General features: G+C 33.2%; 1 protein-coding gene across 1 annotated transcript; it reads left to right on the top strand.

Moving 5' to 3' along the window:
* Nucleotides 1-13,541: 13,541 nt before the first annotated feature.
* On the top strand, nt 13,542-14,849 carry LOC133301831 (alkane hydroxylase MAH1-like). Its single transcript, XM_061501528.1, has one exon. The coding sequence runs from the start codon at nt 13,557-13,559 to the stop codon at nt 14,847-14,849; it is 1,293 nt and encodes a 430-aa protein (XP_061357512.1). The 5' UTR covers nt 13,542-13,556.
* Nucleotides 14,850-23,329: the final 8,480 nt, after the last annotated feature.

The following is a 23,329-nucleotide window of genomic DNA, read 5'->3' on the forward strand; positions in this document are numbered from 1 at the left end:
AAAATTCATATTAAAAATTCAAGTCATCCACAAATTATTATTTTATAACACAATGGACATTGTTATTTTAAGTGAAATTCATCTCATCAGCTACTTTATTAAGTTATAATTGAAAATTTAAATAACCATTAACCAAACCCTTTTTTAACCTAAAATTAAGGGCCCTTTCTCTTTTCTCTCTCCTTTTTTCATTTTATTTGAATCAAAGTGTTTGTACATAGCAACTATGAATCAATGATATGTTGGAGAACTCGCAATGAAGAATACCTTCATTTTGCACAATCAAGAAGTATTTGCTTCCATCTCGAAATGCTCTTTCATGATTGTATCAAGTTCTCGCGCATAAGCATAGCCATATGATGAGTTGAAGGCGGGCGTCCTTCTTTCTTTTCTATGTATGAAAGCGCGCATCACTTTGGACGTGCTTTACCGGCAAATGCATGAGTGCGAACATAATAGCTAGGCGCGTTATATTCTAGGAGCCTAAACTATGTGATTGAATAAATCCTTCTCTATCAAGTTTAAACTTCTTTCTCAGTGATATGTTATATAAAAAATTCCAGTCATTCATTCGTAGATCAACGTTCATCAATTAAAATGATAATTTCCCGTTTTTCTTACGAACTTTTTTTATTAAAATTGTGACCATAAATATGACAATTACATTGCATTAATATATATATATATATTTATATATATACTATGTTTAAATATTTAATATATGAGATGAAATATTCTCCTAACCATTAATTTGATAGGCAATAAGACTTTGTTCAAACATCTTAATGTTATAAAAAAATAAAATCATTGAGGAGAATGCAATGCAATTAAATTAGGGTTGGCAAAACGGACCAACCCGACCCGACACTACCCAACCTGCATTCAACCCGAAAAAAACGAGCCGGGTTAGGGTTGGCTCGAAAAAAACGAGCCAGAAAACCCAACCCAACCCGACCCGACTCGGGTTAGGGTTGACTCAAAAATATGGCTCGTGGGTTGACTTGAAAAAATAGCTCGCGAGTTGGTTCGAAAATTGGCTCGCGGGTTGGTTAAAAAATTTATCGCAGATTGGCTCGTTTTCAACCTATTTAAATGACACTGTAGTATTAATGCACAACTATGTGGCTACCATCAGCTTAAATAAAGGGTTACAAAATGAGAAATAAAAGCAAAATATTTTAGTTTCGAATTTTATTTACAACAAATTTGCATCAACATCAAGAAACAATTAGAATCACTTGCTACCAAGTGGGTAAGATATTTGAACCAAACAGAGCCAGCACAACCTAAGAGTATAAAAATGGCAGGGATGTGAGAAGATTAGAGACTTAGGTTTAGAGAAGGAAGAAAAATGATGACATCATGTGTGAGTTTTGTCCATTTTTTGTATATTATATTTTGTATTTTTTTATAAAAAAAGAAATATATCAACCCGCGAGCTGGCTCGTTTGACCCGCGGGTTGGCTCATTTTTTCAAAAGCTGACTCGGATCGGGTTGGCAGCCCGTTTTTGCCAACCCAACCCGGCTCATTTTTTACGGGTTACGAGCCAACCCGACAAGTTGGCTCGTTTTTGTCAACCCTAAATTAAATTGGATTGTTTGGATATTTTAGGATGAACAAAGAAAGTTTACACTTCATTGTTTGGGAAATGAAAAATAATAAAGAGATTAGTAAATAATAAGTTGATCCCATTTGTACCTCTCTAGTTTGGAAGAGGGGAAAACAATAAAGGAATTTGATAGAATAGATATCATTATATTTCATTTCATTCCAATCTATTTTAAAGAATCCAAACAATGATAATTGATATTTTCATTACATTTTATTCTCCTCTATTTAGGGGTGTTCGTTGTCCAGATTGAATCAGTTTTACAGTAAAAATCATTTGATCAATTTCCTTCGGTATGATCATTTAATCATTTATTCGGTTTTAATTTTTTTTAAAAAATTTGATCCAATCCAATCCAATTTTATTTGGTTTGGATTTGATCAGTTTTTAGTTTTTCGAAAAGTCTAAAATTTCAGTCATACAATTCCCTAGTTATATCAAAATCAAGTCATTCAAAGTTACAAACCATTGAAAAATTCAAGTCTTCAAACTAAAATAAATTTTTAAACTCATAAAGAGTTAAAATAGATTAATAGACAATAAAAAACTAAAACAAGATAGTTTGCTATCAATAACATTTAAGATTACAAGTCACAATCTTTTGAAAATAATAAATACATAACACATCAGATCAGTTTGGATTGGATCAGTTTTCACCAATCAAACTGATCCAATCCAATTAAAATATGCGATTTTTTTTTCTACTTTTGATTTTTTGATTTTCGGTTAATTCAGTTATCAATTTTCAGTTTGGTCACCGTGGTTTGAATTGGTTTGGATCAGTTGATGAACATCCTTACCTCTATTTTATCTTTTTTAATTAATCTAAACATAGCTTAAATGTGTTTTTATTGTTAGTTAATATTAAAAAAAATTAGTATTAAGGAGCTTATCAAAAAATTTAGAAATGTTTATATTATTTGTGGTCGTGAAATGTTTGAAAGTGATTGCAACTTCAAAGTAAATACACTACTAGAAAAAACTAAATTATCGACGAAATTTATTGACAAAATTTATTGACGAAATTTTTTTCATCAAAATTAGTGACGAAATTTTTATCCAAAACATATTCCGTCAAAAATTTCGATGGAATTAGAGACACAATATGATTCGGTGATTATCAGCAACGAAATATTTCGATGGAAAATGATTTCGTCAAATTTTTTTGGTGGAATTAGAGACTAAATATGATTCAGTCATTATCAACGACAGAATGTTTCAACGAAAAAGGATTCCATTGAAATTTTCGACGAAATTAAAGATGGAATACGATTAAGTCATTATTAGCTATAGAATGTTTCAACGAAAAAATATTTTGTCAAAATTTTTGACAAAAAATATATTACTTTTTTAGTAATTTTTATTAGTCAAAGAATCACTTGCTATTAGGAGTGTTCATCAACCAATCTAAACCGCAGTGACCGAACCGAAAAATCAAAAATTGAAAAATAAAAAATCGAAAAAAAATCCATAAAATTTAATTGGATTGGATCGGTTTTTTGATGGGTTGGTGAAAATCGATCAAATCCAAACCAATCCAATGATTCCCCAACCTTATCATCTACTTACTTGGGCATTTCCCCAATCATAGCCCAAAAACCATATAGCAAAATTCTAAATCCAAGACTAATTAACCCATCATGTTGGAGAATGTGGGGTTGTGCTTGATCTATGTTATGCTTTTTTTTGTAAGATACATAATATATTTTTATTACATAGGTTATTGTGGTACAACAGTTCCTCTATAAGATAAAAGTTTGAGTTACTTCGTATCTCAAGCAACCATATTATAAATTTTTTGATGGAAGTAAAAGATGGTAATTTAACTTTTTGTTGTACAATGCTTCTAGATTGCACAATAATCATCATACAAACTTTACAAAGCCGATACATACAAAAAATATGTTATTTGCACAATAATCATCATACAAATCTTAGGCTTTTCAAAAAACGGATCCAATCCGATCCAATCAAAAAATCGAAGGGATTGGATTGAATGATTTTTACTTACAAAACCGATCTAATTCAGATCGCGAACACCTCTACATGCTATTTAATCGTATTATGTTATGATTTTGGTTTTGTGAAAAATCTTAAATTCCTTTGTACAAGCATGTAGGTGTATATATTTGTTTATGGTATTGTAAATAAATATTTGAACATTTACAAGTGAAAGCAAATAGTGACTATCAACAACTGACAACACATAAAAATGTTGATAAGAAATCTTTGTAATTTTGATAGAATTAAGATCTGAACAAATCGTTGCTTTCATATATTTCTATTTAATAAGACAAGAGGATTTGTCAAAGGTTACACAATAATAGTTTAAAAAAAGTTATTAAAATAAAATAATTTGAAATTTATTATTAAAGTGATATAATTTAGTTATTTTCGGTCTCGTGGGCTCACAAATGGGCAAAACGACTGTACTAGTAACAATTGGCAAAAGTTTCCCCAACTCAGAGCTGTTTTAAAATGTATTTCCTGACTATTGCAGTCAGACGCGTTGGTCAACTTGACGAGACCGGTGCCGTCATAGTGCATGGTGCGACCAACAACCATGTCATCACCTAATACAATCAGGTTTGACGAGTTCAGTGTCAAAACCGTACGTGACACGTGGATCCCGTCAAGAATTGTGACGCGTCCAATGTGTTATGGATCACGCCAAATTCTGTGTCGCGTTGTTTCTTTCCAAACCCGTCAGCAAGAATGACAGATCCTTTGCACCCCGTCTCAGGTTAGGCTTAATATTTAATACTTATTTCATTACTGTTTAATATTATTTTTTTACTATTTTCGTTACTGTTTAATAGTCACTAGCTAATCAATAAGTATAATTACTGTTTAATAATTTCACTAACAATTAATCTATTTAACTAAGTAGGTTTTTTTCTTAAGGTTTCATAACTTGTAATTACTAAATTAATTAAAACAAAAATGATAAAACAATTAAAATTAGTGGATACCCTAAACCCGAAAAACCCTAAAAAAAAATGAATGGATCTAAGGCTTCAATAATTCTAAAGGCTAATTGAAGTTATAAAATACTTAAAACAGTAATTAAAAAAATTATATTACTAAATATTAGAACAGTAATTAAATTTATAAATTAATTGAATTTATAAAATAATTAAAACAGACATTTATAAAATATTAGAGTTTCAATAATTAAAACACTAATTAAAAATTTATAATTTTACTAAATAAATTTTATTATTACGGTTTAAATAACATAAACACTAAAATAATTAAAATAATCAAAATAATATTTATTACTATTTCATAAATAAGTATAAAAATTTATTGAAATTTTTTTCTTCTTCTTTTAAATAGTAATAAATAGTATTTTGATTATTTTAATTATATTAGTGTTTATGTTATTTTAACCGTAATAATAAAATTTATTTAGTAAAATAATGAATTTGTAATTACTGTTTCAATAATTGAAACTCTAATATTTTATAAATGTCCGTTTTAATTATTTTATAAATTTAATTACTGTTCTAATATTTAGTAATATAATTTTTTAATTACTGTTTTAATTATTTTATAACTTCAATTAGCCTTTAGAATTATTGAAGCCTTATATGTAAGAACCCGCACCGTTAATTAAGGAATTTAATTAATAAATTATGAGAAAATAAGAAATGATTCCATAATTGACCCTAATAATTATTATGAGGCTTTAATAATTATAGTAAGTGAGTAAGAATGCTGAAAGTCGCTTTTCGGAAGAAAAGTGCAGATACCGTTTTGCTAGTCGGTTTAAATGCGTACCGAAAAAGTATGCCGAAAAATTATAATAAGTGCATGATAATTACTAGAATAATATTTAGGACTTGTAAAATGTGTTTCAAGTCAAAATAATGAGAACTGGTGCCAGAAACCGGTACTGGCTATGAAAAGCGCGTACCGGAAATGTGCTCCGAAAATTATAAGAAAAATATGATAATTCATGTAAAATTGAGTAGGTTAAGAATCCAAAGTTTGGGATTAAAATGTTAAGCGTAGAAATTAAAGCTAATACTGTGTGTTTTCCTTTAAGTGGGCTTTAAATACAACTTTTGCACACTAACCTAGGCTGATACTCAGCCATTTGAACGTGAAAGTTGGTGCCTTGGAGCTGCTGACCAGCCTCCTTCATGCCTTGCCTTGTTTCCTTTGAAACTCAACTAAGTTGTCACCTTTTCCTCAAGTTTCTTCACCAAAACACCTTGGGTGAGTGGGAAATACTTGAGTGAGTGTGTTGTGAGCTTCATTCTGAGTTTGTGGCCTTGTGGTAAGGTGAAATTGATGACCTTGGGGCTGTCTTGTGGAGTTTGGGCTTGTGTGACCTTGTTCTTGGCTTCTTGAGCTTCAAGAAGCAACCTTTTAGCACAAATAACCTTGTTTGTGTTGTCATTTTCGTGTGCCTTGAAGGTCAGACCTGTAGAGGCAGTGGGGTTGAGCTCCAAGAGCCATTGTTGCTCTGTTTTGAACTTTGGTAAGTTGTACCAACCTTGATCATGTGTTTTGATGAGTAAAAGAGGTGTCTTGGTATGTTTAATGAGTTAAACAAGTAACCAATTGTCATATGAACATAAATGAACCTTAAGATGCATGTTTAAGCCTCTAGAAGTGTTAAAAATGGAACCTTGGAAGGGTATCTTCGCGAAATGCAGAAACTGCATTCTGTCGTGAAATATCCAGATATTTGCCGTGGAATATCCGGATATAGATATCTGGATATTGATATCCGGATATGGGAATCTGGATATCCGGATATTGCCAGAGTGATATCCGGATATTGCCTGTGAGATATTCGGATATTGCATATCCGGATATGTCCCCGAGGAATATCCGGATATTCTGGGTTTGCAAGGAACAATAGCGTACTGTTAATCCAGAACTGATCTTTGGGTTTGTGTACCCTAGTTTGAGGAAGTTGAACTTCTGTAATTAATTAATGTAAGTCAGAATCAAATGATTAATGACTTATGGCTTGGTGAGAAGCCTTAAGACGTAAAACGTAATGGGAAGGCGTTGTCTTAATATTGTATGCTTGTGGTGCATGTTATTGATATAGTGTTGGTCCATAACAGATTGTGAATCTGTTGTGTTTGGACCTTGAGCTGTGAACTCTTGGCTTTGGGTATTAGCTTGCAAGGTAAGCTTTCGTGTCCTCGGTTTAGCCATGTTGTGGTTCCACCATGTCTCATGGGGATATGGTTATATGCATGCTGTGTTACATGCTTTGAGATATATGAATTGCTGTTGAGCTTTATGTGTTAATGGCTTTTAATATGCATGTGTTGTTCCATCTTGACGGTAAGCCTGGGTATGTGGCGTCATACAATACGGTGATGCGGGGTGGATACAAGCGGCGTCTTGTACTTATTGTGGGGTTGTAGACGTACATCATGCATTTCTCTAGCCAGTAGATTAGTATTGACACACATGACATGATTATCTGCTGCATTGCACTGATTTAGAACTGATGATGATAAACTGCTTTTAAACTTATACTGCACATGTAAGTGAGCTTGGGTGGAAGATCCTTGAGGACCCCTTGCCTTACTGAGATTTCTTGTTTAGAGATCTCACCCCACGTTTGGGGAATGCTTATTTCAGGTTCAGGTAGTATGGTGACTGATGCCTCTGGCGGCAAGAGGCCAGAGCTTAGCTGATTATGATATTACTGCTTATTTGCTAGCATGACTGGGCTGGATGCTATTTATGTTTTCTGCATTATTATTATGATGTTGATGTTGAGACTTCTGATGGGCTTTGTTGCCTTATTTGGGTGAGCATGAGAGTTGTCCATGCCACTATGTTGTTAGTACTTTTGAGTTGAGTTGTATAAACTGATAGTTGGTCCGGTCTACGTGTTGTAGTTCCGTGACTAGAGACATACTTATGTTGTTTTAATTAATGAGGTATTTCAGTTTGCTATTTTATTGCAATTGCATACAGCCGATGTTTTATTAATTGGTTAATAAGCAAGTTGGTAATGATAATGACTTCATGATTGAAAAGAAAAAGATATTCCGCATTTTTAATTAAGCACAGCTTAATACGATAGTATGATAACATTACCAGATATATACGGGGTGTTACATTATATCCATTCATTTTTTATTTAGGGTTTTTTGGGTTTAGGGTATCCACTAATTCTAATTGTTTTATCATTTTTGTTTTAATTAATTTAGTAATTATAAGTTATGAAACCTTAAGAAAAAAACCTACTTAGTTAAATAGATTAACTGTTAGTGAAATTACTAAACAGTAATTATACTTATTGATTTAATTAAATATTAAGTATAACTGGCTAGTGACTATTAAACAGTAATGAAAATAGTAAAAAATAATATTAAACAGTAATGAAATAAGTATTAAATATTAAACATAACCTGAGACGGGGTGCAAAGAATCCGTCATTCTTGCTGACGGGTTTGGAAAGAAACAATGCGTCACAAAATTTGGCGTGATCCATAACACGTTGAACGCGTCATAATTCTCGACGGGATCCACGTACAACGTACGGCTTTGACACTGAACGTGATGCCTCCAGCATATATGTGATTTTAAGCCAAAAAGAGAAAGAATCTTGATCAATCTTGGATAAAAGGGCTATAATTGTTATTAAATTGATAAATCCCAATCAGATATCTTGTCACTGATTTTATTATGTTTTTGTAGAAAAACAGAAGCCCAAATTGGAAGCCCAAGTTTGAAGCCCCGCGCTATTAGCGCGGGTGTGGCGCTAGTAGCGCCATAGGAACTTTTTCATCTAGAGACTCACACGCTACTAGCGTGGAACTGGCGCTAGTAGCGCTAGTCATTCAAAACTCCCACGCTAGCAGCGCGGTAACCACGCTAGTAGTGTGAACCTCCAGTATGCTGAAAAGAACTCCCACGCTATTAGCGCCAAACTGGCGCTAGTAGCGCGGGAGGTACGAGAAAATCTTTATTCTATCTCAGACTGAATCAATGGAAGATTAGACCAAGATACATAATGAAGATTTAATCAAGATATTTGAGCAAGACACAAAGTCTATAAATAGAGACTTAGACTCCCAGAGACAGACATCTTTGGGCTAGAGAGAATTCTTGGAAGCTCACGCTGGAGATCAGGATTCCGACGGAGTTGAAGAACGAAGATCATTGATCCTTCATCTTCTTCTTCTTCTTCTTCTTTATTGTTTTCATGAATACTTTTTATTTCTTTAATTTGTTTAAGTCAGCTATGTCTGGCTAATTTCTTTTTGTAGTTGAGATCATGGACCCGATGTGAATCCTTTATATTTTCTATATTGCTTTTATAATTTAATTAGTTAGTTTGTTTTATTCTACCTGTGTTAATCTTTCCATATCTTGTTTAGAACTGATCACTCTAAATTATAGGGCTTTGAGGGTTAGGACTCACAATAGACATATTGGGGTTTTAGTCTGGACAAGGGTAGAATAACAATTTGTGCATGACCTAGACATAGGCTTACATAGATTGCAGACTTTTAATTCATTTGCTTAATGCTTAATTCAAGAAGGATTACTAGGACACTAGGATTCTAATTGGGTTAAATGGTTGAAATCACTAAGACATTAGGGTTCAACTAATTTATAGGGAAATAATGAATTGTCTGAGCAAACCAATTAGTTAATTATAAGATACAATATAGGAATATAAGAGGATCGGAGGTGAAGTGCATCCTGGCTACAATCTTTTTACAATTTTCAATCAATATCATAATTTCTTGTCATTCTTGATACTCTTGCATGCGTTTTAATATTAATTATTTTTAAAATTCTGTTTTTAAAATTCCAACAATCAATCACTTTCACAAATCAAACAAATTTTCTTTTCCAACTTAAGGGGAATAGTTAAATCAGTACTTGGTGCATTAATCCTCGAAGGAACGATCTTTACTTATCTCTTTTATTACTTGAAACGAACGGTATACTTGCCGATTTCGCAACAGTCATCCAACCTGACGGGACTGTATGAGGTGATGACATGGTTGTTGGTCGCGCCATGTATTGTGACGGCACCGGTCTCATCAAATTGACCAACCCGTTTGACTGCTGTAGTCAAGAAATACATTTCAAAACAGCTTTGAGTTGGAGAAACTTTTGCCAATTGTTACTAGTACGGTCATTTTGCCCTCACAAATGTGATGTGTCAATAAATGGTGATGCCGCAAAACATGTGTGTGGTCAAAAATGATGAAAATTTTAAAATAATGGAAGTATATCACTTTGATGAATTAACCCTAAGTATGAGGAAATTGACCAAGTTATAGATGAATATTTTGATAAGATAGGGATATAAGTTGTAATGGAATGAGAGCTAGGTCTCTATCTCTCAGGGAGTGTAGTATCTCGATGTATAAATGATCAAAGAGGCTATGATATAGACCAAAGCTATAGGAGAGTCATTGTAAGTATAATCACAAAGTAGATTGTGAACGAAGGAGTGTGTTTGGGTTGCTGTGGCTCTAAAAGTTGGCAAAATGACAACTCATAAAAGTGTAAAAAATCGTGTGCCTTCTCAATGGGAGAAGAATGGTTTATATAGGTGAAAGAATATTCCCTAATGATGAGAGAAACAGAAAATGAGTTAGAAACCGTTAGCCAAATCCTCACATTTGCAGTGAGATGCTACCTCACCATCGTACATGTACAATGATGAGTTGTGCAGAGGAGAAGGAAATACCCTAAGGTGAGCTTAATTAGCTCACCTAAGAGGTATAGTGAGATGGATCCTTAATGGGCTTTAGACGTCTGTCCCATTATAATGCGCCTGTATGGACCACCAGGAGATATGTGTATAAAAGAGAGAATGAAGGGAATGATGAAGTGTCTATTTCCATGTCAATTTAATGGGAAGAAAAAATTATATCATTGACATCTATCAGTGTATGTTACTAAATTTTGGAGAGATGATTAAGGATTACATTATTCAAAGATTTGAAATTATGAAAGATGCAAAATCTAGTGACTACATATGTAAGGTTGAGGGTTATGAGTGGTCTATTCATGCCTCTCCATCACCCTGATCCAACTACTTACAAAATTAAACATTTAAGCCTGTCCACAGATGCATTAGAACTAAGAACTGAAATCAAATGCCACTTTATTGTATTGATTTAAGTTTACCGTAGTATATACTGTAATGACTTAAGTACATTATGTTAAATTTTGAAAGATGATTGAATTTGTCTAGGAAGAAAACAAGTTAATGTGAGGCCTGGTATGGTCGTAAAAGATGATGTTGTTGCTGTTTTTAAGCTGAAGATTGAGTTGCTGGGAAGAAATGAAGAATGTTTTGACTCTTGGTATTTTTTATGTATTTCACTGAAGCCCAAAACCAGTTATGGCTGTGATATGAAAATTTGGGCTCTTGTTTATGAAATCTCACAATCCATCAACCTGATAATTTAATGAGCAGAGGTTAAATAATTGTTGTGCCCCTAAAATTCAGCATCCCAAGAAGAGAAGCCCATTACTTCCTATCTTTTATATACCAGCTAACAGTGATGGGGCGCTCATAATAACATAATGGGAAACCGTACTCTATACACTTTTTTGGACTGTGATTCTTTGGATTAGAATTAATGCCTTACCTAACTTGGCAACTGGAGGAGAGTATTTTGGATACAGTGGTGGTATTGAGAATTTGGTGCGATAGCATATTCTATATTATATCTGAGTAATAAGACTTAGTGTCTATCCGACACCGACACGAAACATGGGACACGGGATACGACACGACACGACATGATATTTTAACACGTTAATTTTAAAAAATATTAAATTTGGACACGTTAGGACACGGATATTATATAATATTTTTAATTTATGTAGTGTATATTATATTTAGTATTCAATAATTTAACAAAAAAAATAAACCTAAACTTATAATACCCATCAATTTTACAAAGAAACATAATATATTGCAAATGTTTATATTAAACTCAATAACATCGTAATCATAATCTAACGAATCTAATAATTGGAACTCAAAATGCAACACAACGTAACATTTGAATCTTTTTTGAGTCTTTACAACGAGTATTGAAGTGTCAGGGTGTCGATGAGTGTCGGACACGACACGTCAAGATTTTTGAGTGTCGGTGCTTCGTAACTTAGTGTAAAGTATAAAAATAACTTTTTATTCTTTTTCTTCAAAAATAAAATAAAATTACTGACGTAGCACAATATTATTAGCTTATCATAAATACGAGGGTGGTATTATAAATTTTTACCAACTGGAGGTCTCAATTCATATGGTCGAAGTCGTGTTTGGGTATATTTGGATTAGAATAAATATGCACATTATCTATGTTTTTTAGTAAGTTTAGTTTATAGCAAGCAAGCTTGCATGTATTCTTCCTGCTCTTTTTAATTAATACTGTTGTTAGTGCTACTCTAATAGTGTGTTGAGATATATAGTCCCACATTGGTTGTATGTGCAACTAATGTGGAGTTTATAAGGTCTTGGGCACTCTCACCCTTTGAGCTAACTTTTGGGGTGGTGTATCTCAAGGTTCTTTACATGGTATCATAGCCTCGCCGCCCCTCACTTTCTCTTGTGGCGTTTCTTAGCACAGGTAGGTTGGGCCTGTTGCATTATCCACTCTTCAAACCCAATGGGCTATCGTGTGAGGGGGCGTGTTGAGATATATAGTCCCACATTAGTTGTATGTGCAACTAATGTGGAGTTTATAAGGTCTTGGGCACTCTCACCCTTTGAGCTAGCTTTTGGGGTGGTGTATCTCAAGATTCTTTACATAGTCGCCTAACTTTTGTTCTGGTTAATAAAAGTTTATTGTATTTGGTAAATTAAAATATTATTTAGCTCATGTAATTTGTAAAGACACATTTTATATCAATTTAATCTTTTAAACATTTGCAATGTCAAAATAACCTTTTCAAAATTTAAAGTGATATTAAATTTTTTTTTCCGTTAAGTTCTGTATTACATTAAGTCAAAAAGATTCAATAATATTAATATTTAAAGTTATATACAATGTTTTTTTTTTTTTAAATATTTCAATCGGTTTATCGCTTCACGATTAGTCCGATTCGAGGTAGGTACCAGGATTAAGATTTTAAAACACTCCCAAAGACGGTATTAGAGAGGATCGAACACATACTCTCACTTCACTTGTTCAGTTTTCTGACGTCAACTGTGCTACCATAATTTGATTATACAATGTGTTTTTAAAAGACTGAAATACATAGTATATTAAATCTATTTGATAAAAATAAAAATCATATATTCCGCCATCAGCTTTTCGTAAAAGAAGTATTTCATTAACTAAAAAAGTGCTTAAAAAATTTAATAGCGAAATAGGGGGATTTGTTTCATTTCTATAATTTTTTCTCTCATAATATCCTCATACAATAATTAAGAGATTAATTTCTTATGTGAATAAGGTGAAAACTCTTCCAAACAGTTATTTTTGCATATATATGCATTACAATAAGTAATTAAAATCATTTTCATTTAAACTAACATGTTGATAATTTGATTTATGAATCCAAGAATAGTTTTTAATTTAAAAAAAAAAATAGAGAGCAATGCATGTAACTTTTTAATTTAAAACAAAAAGAAAAAAAATTAAAATACTGCCTCTTTATAAAGAGGAATACCCACAAACGAAAATCATAGAACAACCACATCTAAAGCCATCTCAAATATATCCACTCATAAACGCTTCAGTTGATATCCAATGGCCAATATGTTTGCCTATACACAAATAATTGCAGCATTCCTTTGTTTCCTATACTTCTTCCATCGAAGACAATGTTGCAAATACCCCTTACTCATAGACTGGCCTTTCCTTGGTATGTTACCACAACTCCTATGTAACTTGTCCCGAATCCATGATTTTATAACCGATGTGTTGAAACGGATTGGTTGCACTGGTGAGTTCACAGGACCTTGGTTCACCAACATGAACTATATGATCACTTGTGACCCCATCAACGTGCACCACATTCTCAGCAAGAACTTTGACAACTATGTTAAAGGGTCAGAGTTTCGTGAGATTTTTCAACCTCTAAATGGGATATTCACTGCTGATTCAGAGACATGGATATACAACAGGTCTTTGTTCCAATCTTTGTTTAAACAGAGAAGCTTTGAGGTGTTTCTTGTGAAAACCATTCAGAATAAGGTTGAGAGAAGCTTGCTTCCAATATTGGATCATGTTCAAAGACAAGGGATTGTGGTGGATCTCCAAGATGTGTTCAACCGTTTCACATTTGATAACATATGCTCCATAGTTCTTGGACATGATCCTAATTGTCTTTCCATTGATTTCCCAGAAGTTGAATGCGAGAAGGCTTTTACAGAAGCAGAGGAGTGTATATTCTACAGACACACAGTGCCAAAAAGTGTTTGGAAGTTGCAGAAATGGCTTCAAATTGGTCCAGAGAAGAAGTTCACAGAAGCATGTACAATATTTGATGAATTCCTTTATGCATGTATAGCGTCAAAGCAAGAAGAGTTAAGCAAGTACAACAAAAATGAAATGGCTGAGTCTCACGTTGACTTGCTAACAGCTATGATGAGAGAAGAGAAAGGACAATTACATGATGACAAGTTTCTAAGAGAAGCAGCAATCAGTCTTTTTTTAGCAGGGAGAGATGCCACAGCTTCAGCACTCACTTGGTTCTTCTGGCTTGTTGCTACACACCCATTAGTGGAAGCCAAGATTCTTGAAGAGATCAAAGAAAATTTTGGGGACAAAGAAGAGAATAATAAGCATGGGGTTTATGGTGTGGAGGAGGTGAAAAAACTAACTTATCTTCACGGTGCTATATGTGAAGCCCTGAGGCTTTTCCCTCCCATTCCTTTTGAGCGCAAGCAAGCAATTAATGCTGATATACTTCCAAGTTGTCACCGTGTTAATCCTAAAACTGTGATATTATTTTCTTCTTATGCAATGGGGAGACTTGAAGAAATATGGGGAAAAGATTGCTTGGAATTCAAGCCAGAGAGATGGATATCTGAGAGAGGAGGCATTGTTTATGCACCATCTTACAAATTCATCAGTTTTAATGCAGGACCAAGGACTTGCTTGGGAAAAGACTTGTCCTTCATTCAAATGAAGATTATGGCAACTGCTATTTTGTGCAATTACCGTATCCAACTGGTGGAAGGTCATGTTGCTACTCCGAGCCTTTCCATTGTACTTCTTATGAAGCATGGCTTGAAGGTTAAGATTACAAAAAGACATATTTGATGGAAGAATTTTAGTTTCAAATGTATCAAGAAAGTGTGGAAGCCATTAACTGTGTCATGGTGTGTGTGTAGTTGAGAACTTTAATAATGTAGAATTAAATGCATTTGGGCTGTGAAAATTACAAGGGAAGCCGGAACTTATTGTAACTTTTAATAGAATGATATTGAGCATGTTTAATTTATTAACTTTCTGAAATGATAATTTTCAATCATATATTTCTCTTCAACTAAAGCAATCGTTGCCTTCATATATTTGTGTTTAATAAGACAAAAGGATTGGTCAAAGGTTATATATCAAGGCAAGGTCATCAAAAGTTTGGTCACATATATAAGGTTTATTTTATTTTTTTAATACAAAAAGTTTAAGTGAGATTAGACACCTGTACCACACTAGGGTCAGGAAAGACCCTTGATAAGTGTCAAAGACACCATGTTTTTAGATGCAAAAGTATGATAAATATTATTGTAAATGGTTGAGAACATATCACATTTTGTCAAATGCAAAAGACTCTTTGAGTTTTAATGTTTGGACATGATATTGACCTAAAAACATATTGGTTTCAGGTTTAAATTATTAGATCAGAGCACTAGATTCAAGCGAAAGCTAGAAGAAATTGAAGTAATAAATGTGGAGCAATGATTTAGTGAAAATATTCTTAAAGCTGTCTTTTGGCCAATTTTTCACATCGAATATGATGGATTTTGATCTCTTGTTTTTCGTAGAAGTTGTATATCTTTCTTTTATCTTTCCAATTAACTAGACCAAGATCACATCAATAGGATGAGTATAGCTCAAGTTATGCCCAAAATATAAAAATATATTTTTGATGTCAGAAGTAGCTCGCTCGCTTCAGCAAGCAAGGCCAGTGAAGACGTCATTTTTTGATCGGCCCATGAGTATTTTCATTAAAAAGGCATGTCTAGGGTTATTTTGAGGCGTTCTATATGCGGCCAGAGACCTTGGGAGACGCAAAGGAGCAGCTCTTTGGAGGAGAAGGAAGAAGAAGCAGCCAAAGCTTCACCGTGGAGACCGGGTTCTAAGTTTCTTTTATGGATTCTAGTTTCTTTCCATCTTTTATTTGTTTCTTTGACAATGCTAGGCTAGGTTCTTTTATGTAGTTAGGGTGAGATGGAACCAATGGGTTCCTAACACTATTTTATGCTTTCATGTAATTAATATTTATGTTTTATGTTATGCAATTTATCTGTTTCCAATTCTTTGTCTCATTTATGATTTGCCCATTCTTGAATGAGCATTAGAATCTTGCATGATAATAGGAATATTGTGTTCTTGATTCCAATTGATTAATTGCTAGGGTTTGTATGATCTCGGCTTAGGCTTACAAATTCTATGACTTTATGATTCTTGCTCTTAATGCTTGCTCTAGGAAAAACCTCTAAGGGATTAGGGTTTGAATAAAGTAAAGGATTAAATCACCAAGGGATTAGGGTTTATTTAATCAAGAAAGAATCGTCAATAATGTATGCATGAATATTGATTGCATAAAAGGGTAAAATTGTTAGGAAAACATTGGAGAAATTGAATCCCTAGCTACACTTATCTTTGATTAATTTCAACCATTATTTATTGCGTTCTTGCATACTTGTTTATTGTTCTTGGTTTTTAATTTTGAAAATTAAAATTTTTATCTTTACAATTCTGTTTTTACAATTTAAATCATTATTTTCAAAACCCTTTATTGATCGATCCAACTTTGATTGCATAAATAAGTTAGTGTTTGGTACATCAATCCTCGTGGAAATGACAACCCCATTATTTACTACTTTATTACTTATATGACATATGCACTTGCTGAAGTCGCAACAAGTTTTTTGCGTCGTTGTCGAGGATTGATTTTTATCAACATTAACCATATCTATTAAATTATAGATTGGATCATATTTTATTTATTTTGTTTTTTTATTTTATTTTTATTTTGTTTCTCTTGTTTTTGTTTTGCTTATTTTATTTTATTTTTAATTTTATTATTTTTATTTACTGTTAGTTTAGTGGTATCCGTTCGTTGGACCCACTCAGCCTTAATTTCTCTGGTAAATGCGTCTGCGAGGCACTGTTAACCCTAGTGACTTACAGTATGAACTGGAGTTAGGAAGACTAAAAAGGACTAATAGGAAGCGTACTTCCGAAAATAATTCAATTACAAGTATCATGGCAAGAACCAGGAACAATCGTGGGGCAACAGAGAAACCACAGTCTGATCCTATAGTTTCAACTTTGACTGCAATGCAGTAAGAAATGGCAGTTACTAGACAAGCAGAGTTAGAAGCGAATAGGCAGGCAAATCAAGCTATGACAGAGGCCAACATGTTAGCTAATGTTCAAATGATGAGGATAATGATGGAGAAAATGAGGGCGGACAGGAATGTCAATCAACCGCTACCTCCACCACATACACCACCGTCGCAGCCACAGCCGTAAGTTCTGTACGCAGAAGGTGCAGGAGGCGATGGTGTTGTTCGTCTAAATGCTACGGCTAGTCACCAGGTCGGTAGTGCTATTAGTCCTAGTCATCGTGTTGATAATGTTCAAGTGTAGGTTAATGAAATTGATGCAGATGAGAGAAGACTGACTTTTTTTCTTTCAGAAAGCACAAGCCTCCGTCATTCAGTGGAACTCGTAATCCTATTGAAGCAGCAAACTGGCTTCAAGATTACGAGAAAATCTTTCGAGTCATGCGTTGTCATGATGAGTCGAAACTTCTTATTTTGTGTACATGTTAGAGGGGGATGCAAATGAGTGGTGGACTAACACCACACAACCTTTGGAGGCACGGGGTATAATTATTACATGGTAGTTGTTTGAAGACTTGTTTTTGGAAAAATATTTTCCACATATGGATAGGAAAAACAAACAGGGTGAGTTTAAGAGACTTGTTCAGGGTTCAATGTCGATTAAGGAATATCTTTCCAATTCAATGAACTTGTGAAATTTGTTAATTATAAAGGTGTAATGCCTTCGTTTGCATTCTTGGATGCTAAGTTTCAGAGAGTTTTAAACGAGGAAATTGCTAAGTTAATAGCCAGCAGTGGCTCTAGGGATTTTGCTACCTTAGTTAATCAATGCAAAACTGTAAAAAATATCTGTGTTACGCACAAGAAGCCCTCAAATGAAAAAGAATTTGATGCTAAGGGTACTACTAACAAGGTCCTTACATGGAAAAAATAAGGATTAAAACATGCGAGTTAAACAATCTGGAGACGTATTCAAGAGATCTGGAAACCAACAGTGTGTTATTATTAAGACAAATCCTTTATGTGCTATTTGTGTAAAAGGTCATTAGGGTGTCTATTGGAGAACCCATAACGTATATTTCAGGTGTGGAAAATTAGGTCATTTTGCCAAGGATTGTCCCTTGAATGTGAGACAGGTTACTACATTACATGTTATTCAAAGTGCTTCAACTTTGGGTCAAATGTATACCCTTGATCCTCAATCATTAGAAAAAGCCCTGGATCTTTCAAAAGGTATGGTTTATATTGATATTGCGAGCAGTTTGAGTGTATTAAGGTAAACAAGATTGGATTGACTAAATTACATAGTTGATAAGAGCATTGAGTGAATTATCCATTGAAGGATGTATCTGAAAAGGTTTGAATGCTGGGAATTTCATACGGAAACTCATGTGATGGATGAGTTATTTGACAATTATTGTCCTTGATTGTGAGGGAAAAATCTTTAAAAAGGATGGGTGAATATAACAACCCTCACTATCAAGTTAGGTTAAATTAGAAAATCAAGCACGAGTTCAGTAGATCAAGTTGTGTTCAAGGAAATTGTGACAAATTACGTCAAGTAATGGTTCATTGATCGTGAAAGTATCATGACAAGATATACAAGGAAATTCATGCCAAGCAAGTCAATTAGGACTCAAAGGGAAATTTTTGTAAAGTTTAGGGGTCAATGTACAAATATGCATAAGTTTAGAGACTATTTTGCAAACAAGCAAAATGAGGACTAAACTTGAATTGGATCTCATAATAAAATTGTTTAAGAAATTTAGTAGGTTTAAAGTGGTCTTAGATTAGTCTAATGATGGTTAGATTAATTATTAAAAATAGATCAAAGTTCAATAAAAAATTAACCAATTAGAATTAATATAAGTCAATGAGTGTTAAAAAGTTAAATAAAATAGTCTTAAACTTCTATTTGATTGTATAATTAAATTGTTTGGGAAAAACTATATACTAAAATATTCTTGGTTAATTCTTATTGTGATTAGAATAATTTAAATAAATGGGTCAAAGAAGGTTTAATTAGTAGCCAATCATATTCATTTTAAATTAAGAAAGTCAATAAAGTGAAAGTTCAAGTAACCTGACCTTATTCCAATTGTCCAAGTCGGTTATCCCCCTACATATATGCTCTTCGACCAGCTCTTATGCAGAAAATAGAAGGAGACTCTTTGGTTTGATTGCCAAGCTTATTACTTCCACAAATATTCACTTTTACCACTTGATTTCTCCACAAAACTTCAAGCTAGTGACTTAAGGAACCTAACCTATCAACTTATTTATCCTTAGGAGTTGTATATGATGAGTTCTCCCTACATATGTCCAACTACCAGCAGCTGCCTCCATGTGTAAATGATGTGTTTTTATGCCTTGTTGATGAGAAATTGAAGAATTAGCCTCCTAGAGTGTTGTAAGGTATTTAACCCATTATCTAGTGGTTGTTTCTCCCATTTTTTTTTTCAGTTCTAGTCTCATTTGTGCATTTATGGCTACATTTGATGATTTTAATGGAGGTTTTTAATGAGATTATTTTTGGGGTTTTGTTGGTTGATGAGGTGTTATGATTGATTGGTGTTTTCTTCTAAAAAGAAATTAAAATCTAAAAATGGATGAGTTTAAAGAACCCTATATGGTTTAGCCTTTGTGTGTAAAAATATGCAGACCAAGTGTTTTGTTTTAATGTCACGAAGAAATTAGAGTCATTAGGCGATATGTTGCTGAACCAAGTCATGAAATTAGGTTGTTTAATTGAAAGATAATTAAAGAACCCTAAAATAGGCAAATCGGTCATCATGTGGTAAAATAGGTAAAAGATATGTTTAATCAAGTTGGTATGTGGAAATATAAGTATAATATGATTTAGAGTTGGTTATCATAAAGAATGAAGTGTAGAAATTGCAAAAGAACTATATGGACCTTTTATGATCAATTTGAACTGCTGTTTTAAAAAAATCATATCTGGAGCGATAGGACTCCAAATGGAGCGTGGTTTGTGCCAAATTAAATTTTTACTTGTCTTTTATAACACATTAAAAATTTAGGATAATCTGACTTAAAATGAATTTTTCGTGATTAAAATGGTATAGGATGTCAATGTTGGAAATTATGCGTGCATTTCATTAAGTGTTTAATTCATTGGCTATGTAAAACAATGATCCATAGGATATTTAATGATGATTGGTTAGTATTTGAACCCAAAAAAATGTGTGAAATTCTATTTGGATCTTGTATGTAGATTTTGGTTATATTAAAGTTTTGTAGTTAAAGTGGTGAGTAATAAGTAAAAAATCTTAAAAACATTAAGAAATTGTTTATGCCTTGCGTGGTGGCATGAATTGGTATTAATTGTAATTTGATGGTAGATTAGGTTGAAGAACAAGTTTTAGAAGCACTGGAATAAATTCATGAAATTCAAGTAAGCATTGGATTTGAGCTTTTACATGTAAGCTCTAGGTTTAGAAATTTTCTCTGTCTTTATTGTTCCACTATAGTCCACTATAGATGATGGTTAAAATGTATGTATGATTGATAGGGAGATATTTAGTATATGTGCATCCATGTGCATTCATTTAGACAAGTACATTCATAACGTGTATTAATTCACGTAATCAAGATGTTAAAATGTGATGTGATATAATGCAAGTAGACAAATATCGAGATGGATAGCAGAAGTATAAATCTTCTGTATAAATATTATCAAGTTATCAAGTACGTGATTGAGTTGTATATGATAATATTATCAATAGGGGAGTACAAATACTTTTGTATTAATTCAGCGGATTTATATTGATAAATAACATGTTGTATTATATGCTTTATATCTGACTTTTCGTGCAGAAAGTGAACTCACGGATGGAGACTGCTCCATAAACCTAGATTTTATTAGGATTCATTTCTCACCCCGTTGTGGGGCTGTAATTTAAATTACAGGTACATCAGTAGCAGGGGAACCCTCACAGGGTAAAGGACCAGTGCACGAAGATTAGAGGATACGGCAGCAAGAGACACTTAGTATTTTGGATGACTGTATAGACATGTTTCGTATTGCATGAAGTATATGATAATGCATGTATATAGTTGGAAATCATTTTGAGATGCATATGTAGCCTATGTGCAATTATGTTTTTATGATAGGATCACATATATGTATATGTATGTATGTTGTTAAGATTAAGTAGTTTGATATTGTATCGGCACGAAGCCATATTCAAGATATGTATTTTGGTTAGACATTTATGTATTTCAGAAACAGGATAAAACAGTGGATTTAATCCCTATTATAGTCTGATATACGTCCGTTGTCCGTTAAACTCCATACAAAATGATATAAATTATCATATCCATATAGTTATTGGTCATTGATTATGATCACTTAAAATCTAAATTGGAATTCTGTACAGGTATAGGACTGTACAGATAATCATATAAATAGTAAAAATTAATTAAAAGGGAAAAGTTTTTTCATGAAATTACATTGCGTAATGAGAAATTTTGTTAAGTCTTCTGCTACTTTTATTTAGTTAATGCGCTTTCACGACCATATGTGAGTTAACAAACCGATTATTAAATTGGGGCGTTACATTGTGTCTTTGAGGAAAGTTTGATTGTTAATACGTGGTGGTGAGACAAATGTTGGTTGGAAGCTTTAAGCGGGTAAGCCTTCAGAATTTGGGATTTATCCTACTATTGTTCCACCAAGCCCTGATGGGGTAGTGGTTATTGTTGTGTGTGTAATTGCAATAGATAATAGTTTAATGCATTTGATATATGTATGTGTATGCTCTAGGTGTGGCATATGATGGTGTTTTCCTATGTTTGTATATTGCATAACGATGCATAATTCATACTTTGTAGATTCCCTGGCCAATAGGACTATCTGAGAATCCTGTGGATGACGAGAGTGCCGGAGGGATGTCTCGTGGAGATATTTTACACACTAGATGAATATATATATATATATATATATATATATATTTGTATTATTTACTGTTATTGCTTTTACACCTTAAGTGAACTCTGAGGTGGAGGAATCCTCCAAAGATCCCTAGTTTACTTGGATGTTTATCTCACGTCGTGTTGTGATGACCTCCTTTCAGGTATAAGACTGATGGTGCGAGAACGTCTATGGGCAGGAGGCCTATGTAGACTGTGCTCTTTGGCATGCCGATGTTGTTGTTTATGCATTTGGATTATTTATGTTTTCAGCATGTTATTTTGGAGGACTGTAGCATCATATGTTTATGTAGTCTTATTTTGAGAGTATAAACTAGTGATGTATGGAGGATCGCTATAATAACCCTCACATGTAGTTGTGGATTTAATTTTGAATTAATGATTTTAATCATAATATTGAAGAATAATTATAAGCAAAGTAGAAGAAAAAGAGATAAAGTCACATTTGGTGAAAAATAAGTTAAAATGCCAGTTAAGGGGTAAAAATATGGGTAGACAAAGTTATTCGAAAGTGAAAAGTAAAATGGTAAATATTACCATAAAAATATTGTGAACCAATGTGTCAAGTTTGAAAGAGAGTTAAGTGAGCGGGATAGAGAAGTTTATACCCATTTGGTTAGTGAGCTCATTTAAGTGTTCAAAAGCCTTATTTCCCTTTGTCTTCCACAGATCAACGTCGACAGAGAGGGAAAAAATGAAAAAAAGGAATTTTGATGGAAAATCTTCCAAAATTCATAGAGAGAGCTAGAGACCTTCAAATCACTCTATTCCAAAGCCAAACTTGTTAGAAATTTCGAGAGGAATCCATTAGTACCAGTATTTTTGGGTGGGATTCATTGTAGAGAGAGTTCTTCCTCCTCTAAGATTTCGAATTTCATGGAAAAGATAAGTTTTGATGGAGTTTGAAGCCATGGGAGCTTAGAAACTCATCTCTTCTTTATTCTAGAGTGTATTGTGGGAAGAAATTCCCTTCTTTTTTATGTTTTTATGAAGATTGAACCTAGGTTTTAATTTTGAAAGTTTGGCTTGATTGAGCATGTTAGAGCTTGATTGAGGCTTAGCTCATGTTGAGAACAATGTTTAAATGAGAATTTTAACGGTGAAAATGTATTCAGAAAAATTAAAGTTACCGTATTTTTGAATAGTGTCGTATAGATGAATAGTAACGTATACGTGAATAGTACTGTAGAGATGAACAGTATCATATGTATGCATTGATGATGGATAATAATGGAAATGTGTTCCGTGGTTATAGCGTGAAACCAAGTGGACTTG

This window comes from Gastrolobium bilobum, unplaced genomic scaffold (genome assembly GCF_033153095.1).
Source record: "Gastrolobium bilobum isolate Gb01-03AN ecotype WA unplaced genomic scaffold, APGP_CSIRO_Gbil_v1 utg18793, whole genome shotgun sequence".
NCBI lineage: Eukaryota > Viridiplantae > Streptophyta > Magnoliopsida > Fabales > Fabaceae > Gastrolobium > Gastrolobium bilobum.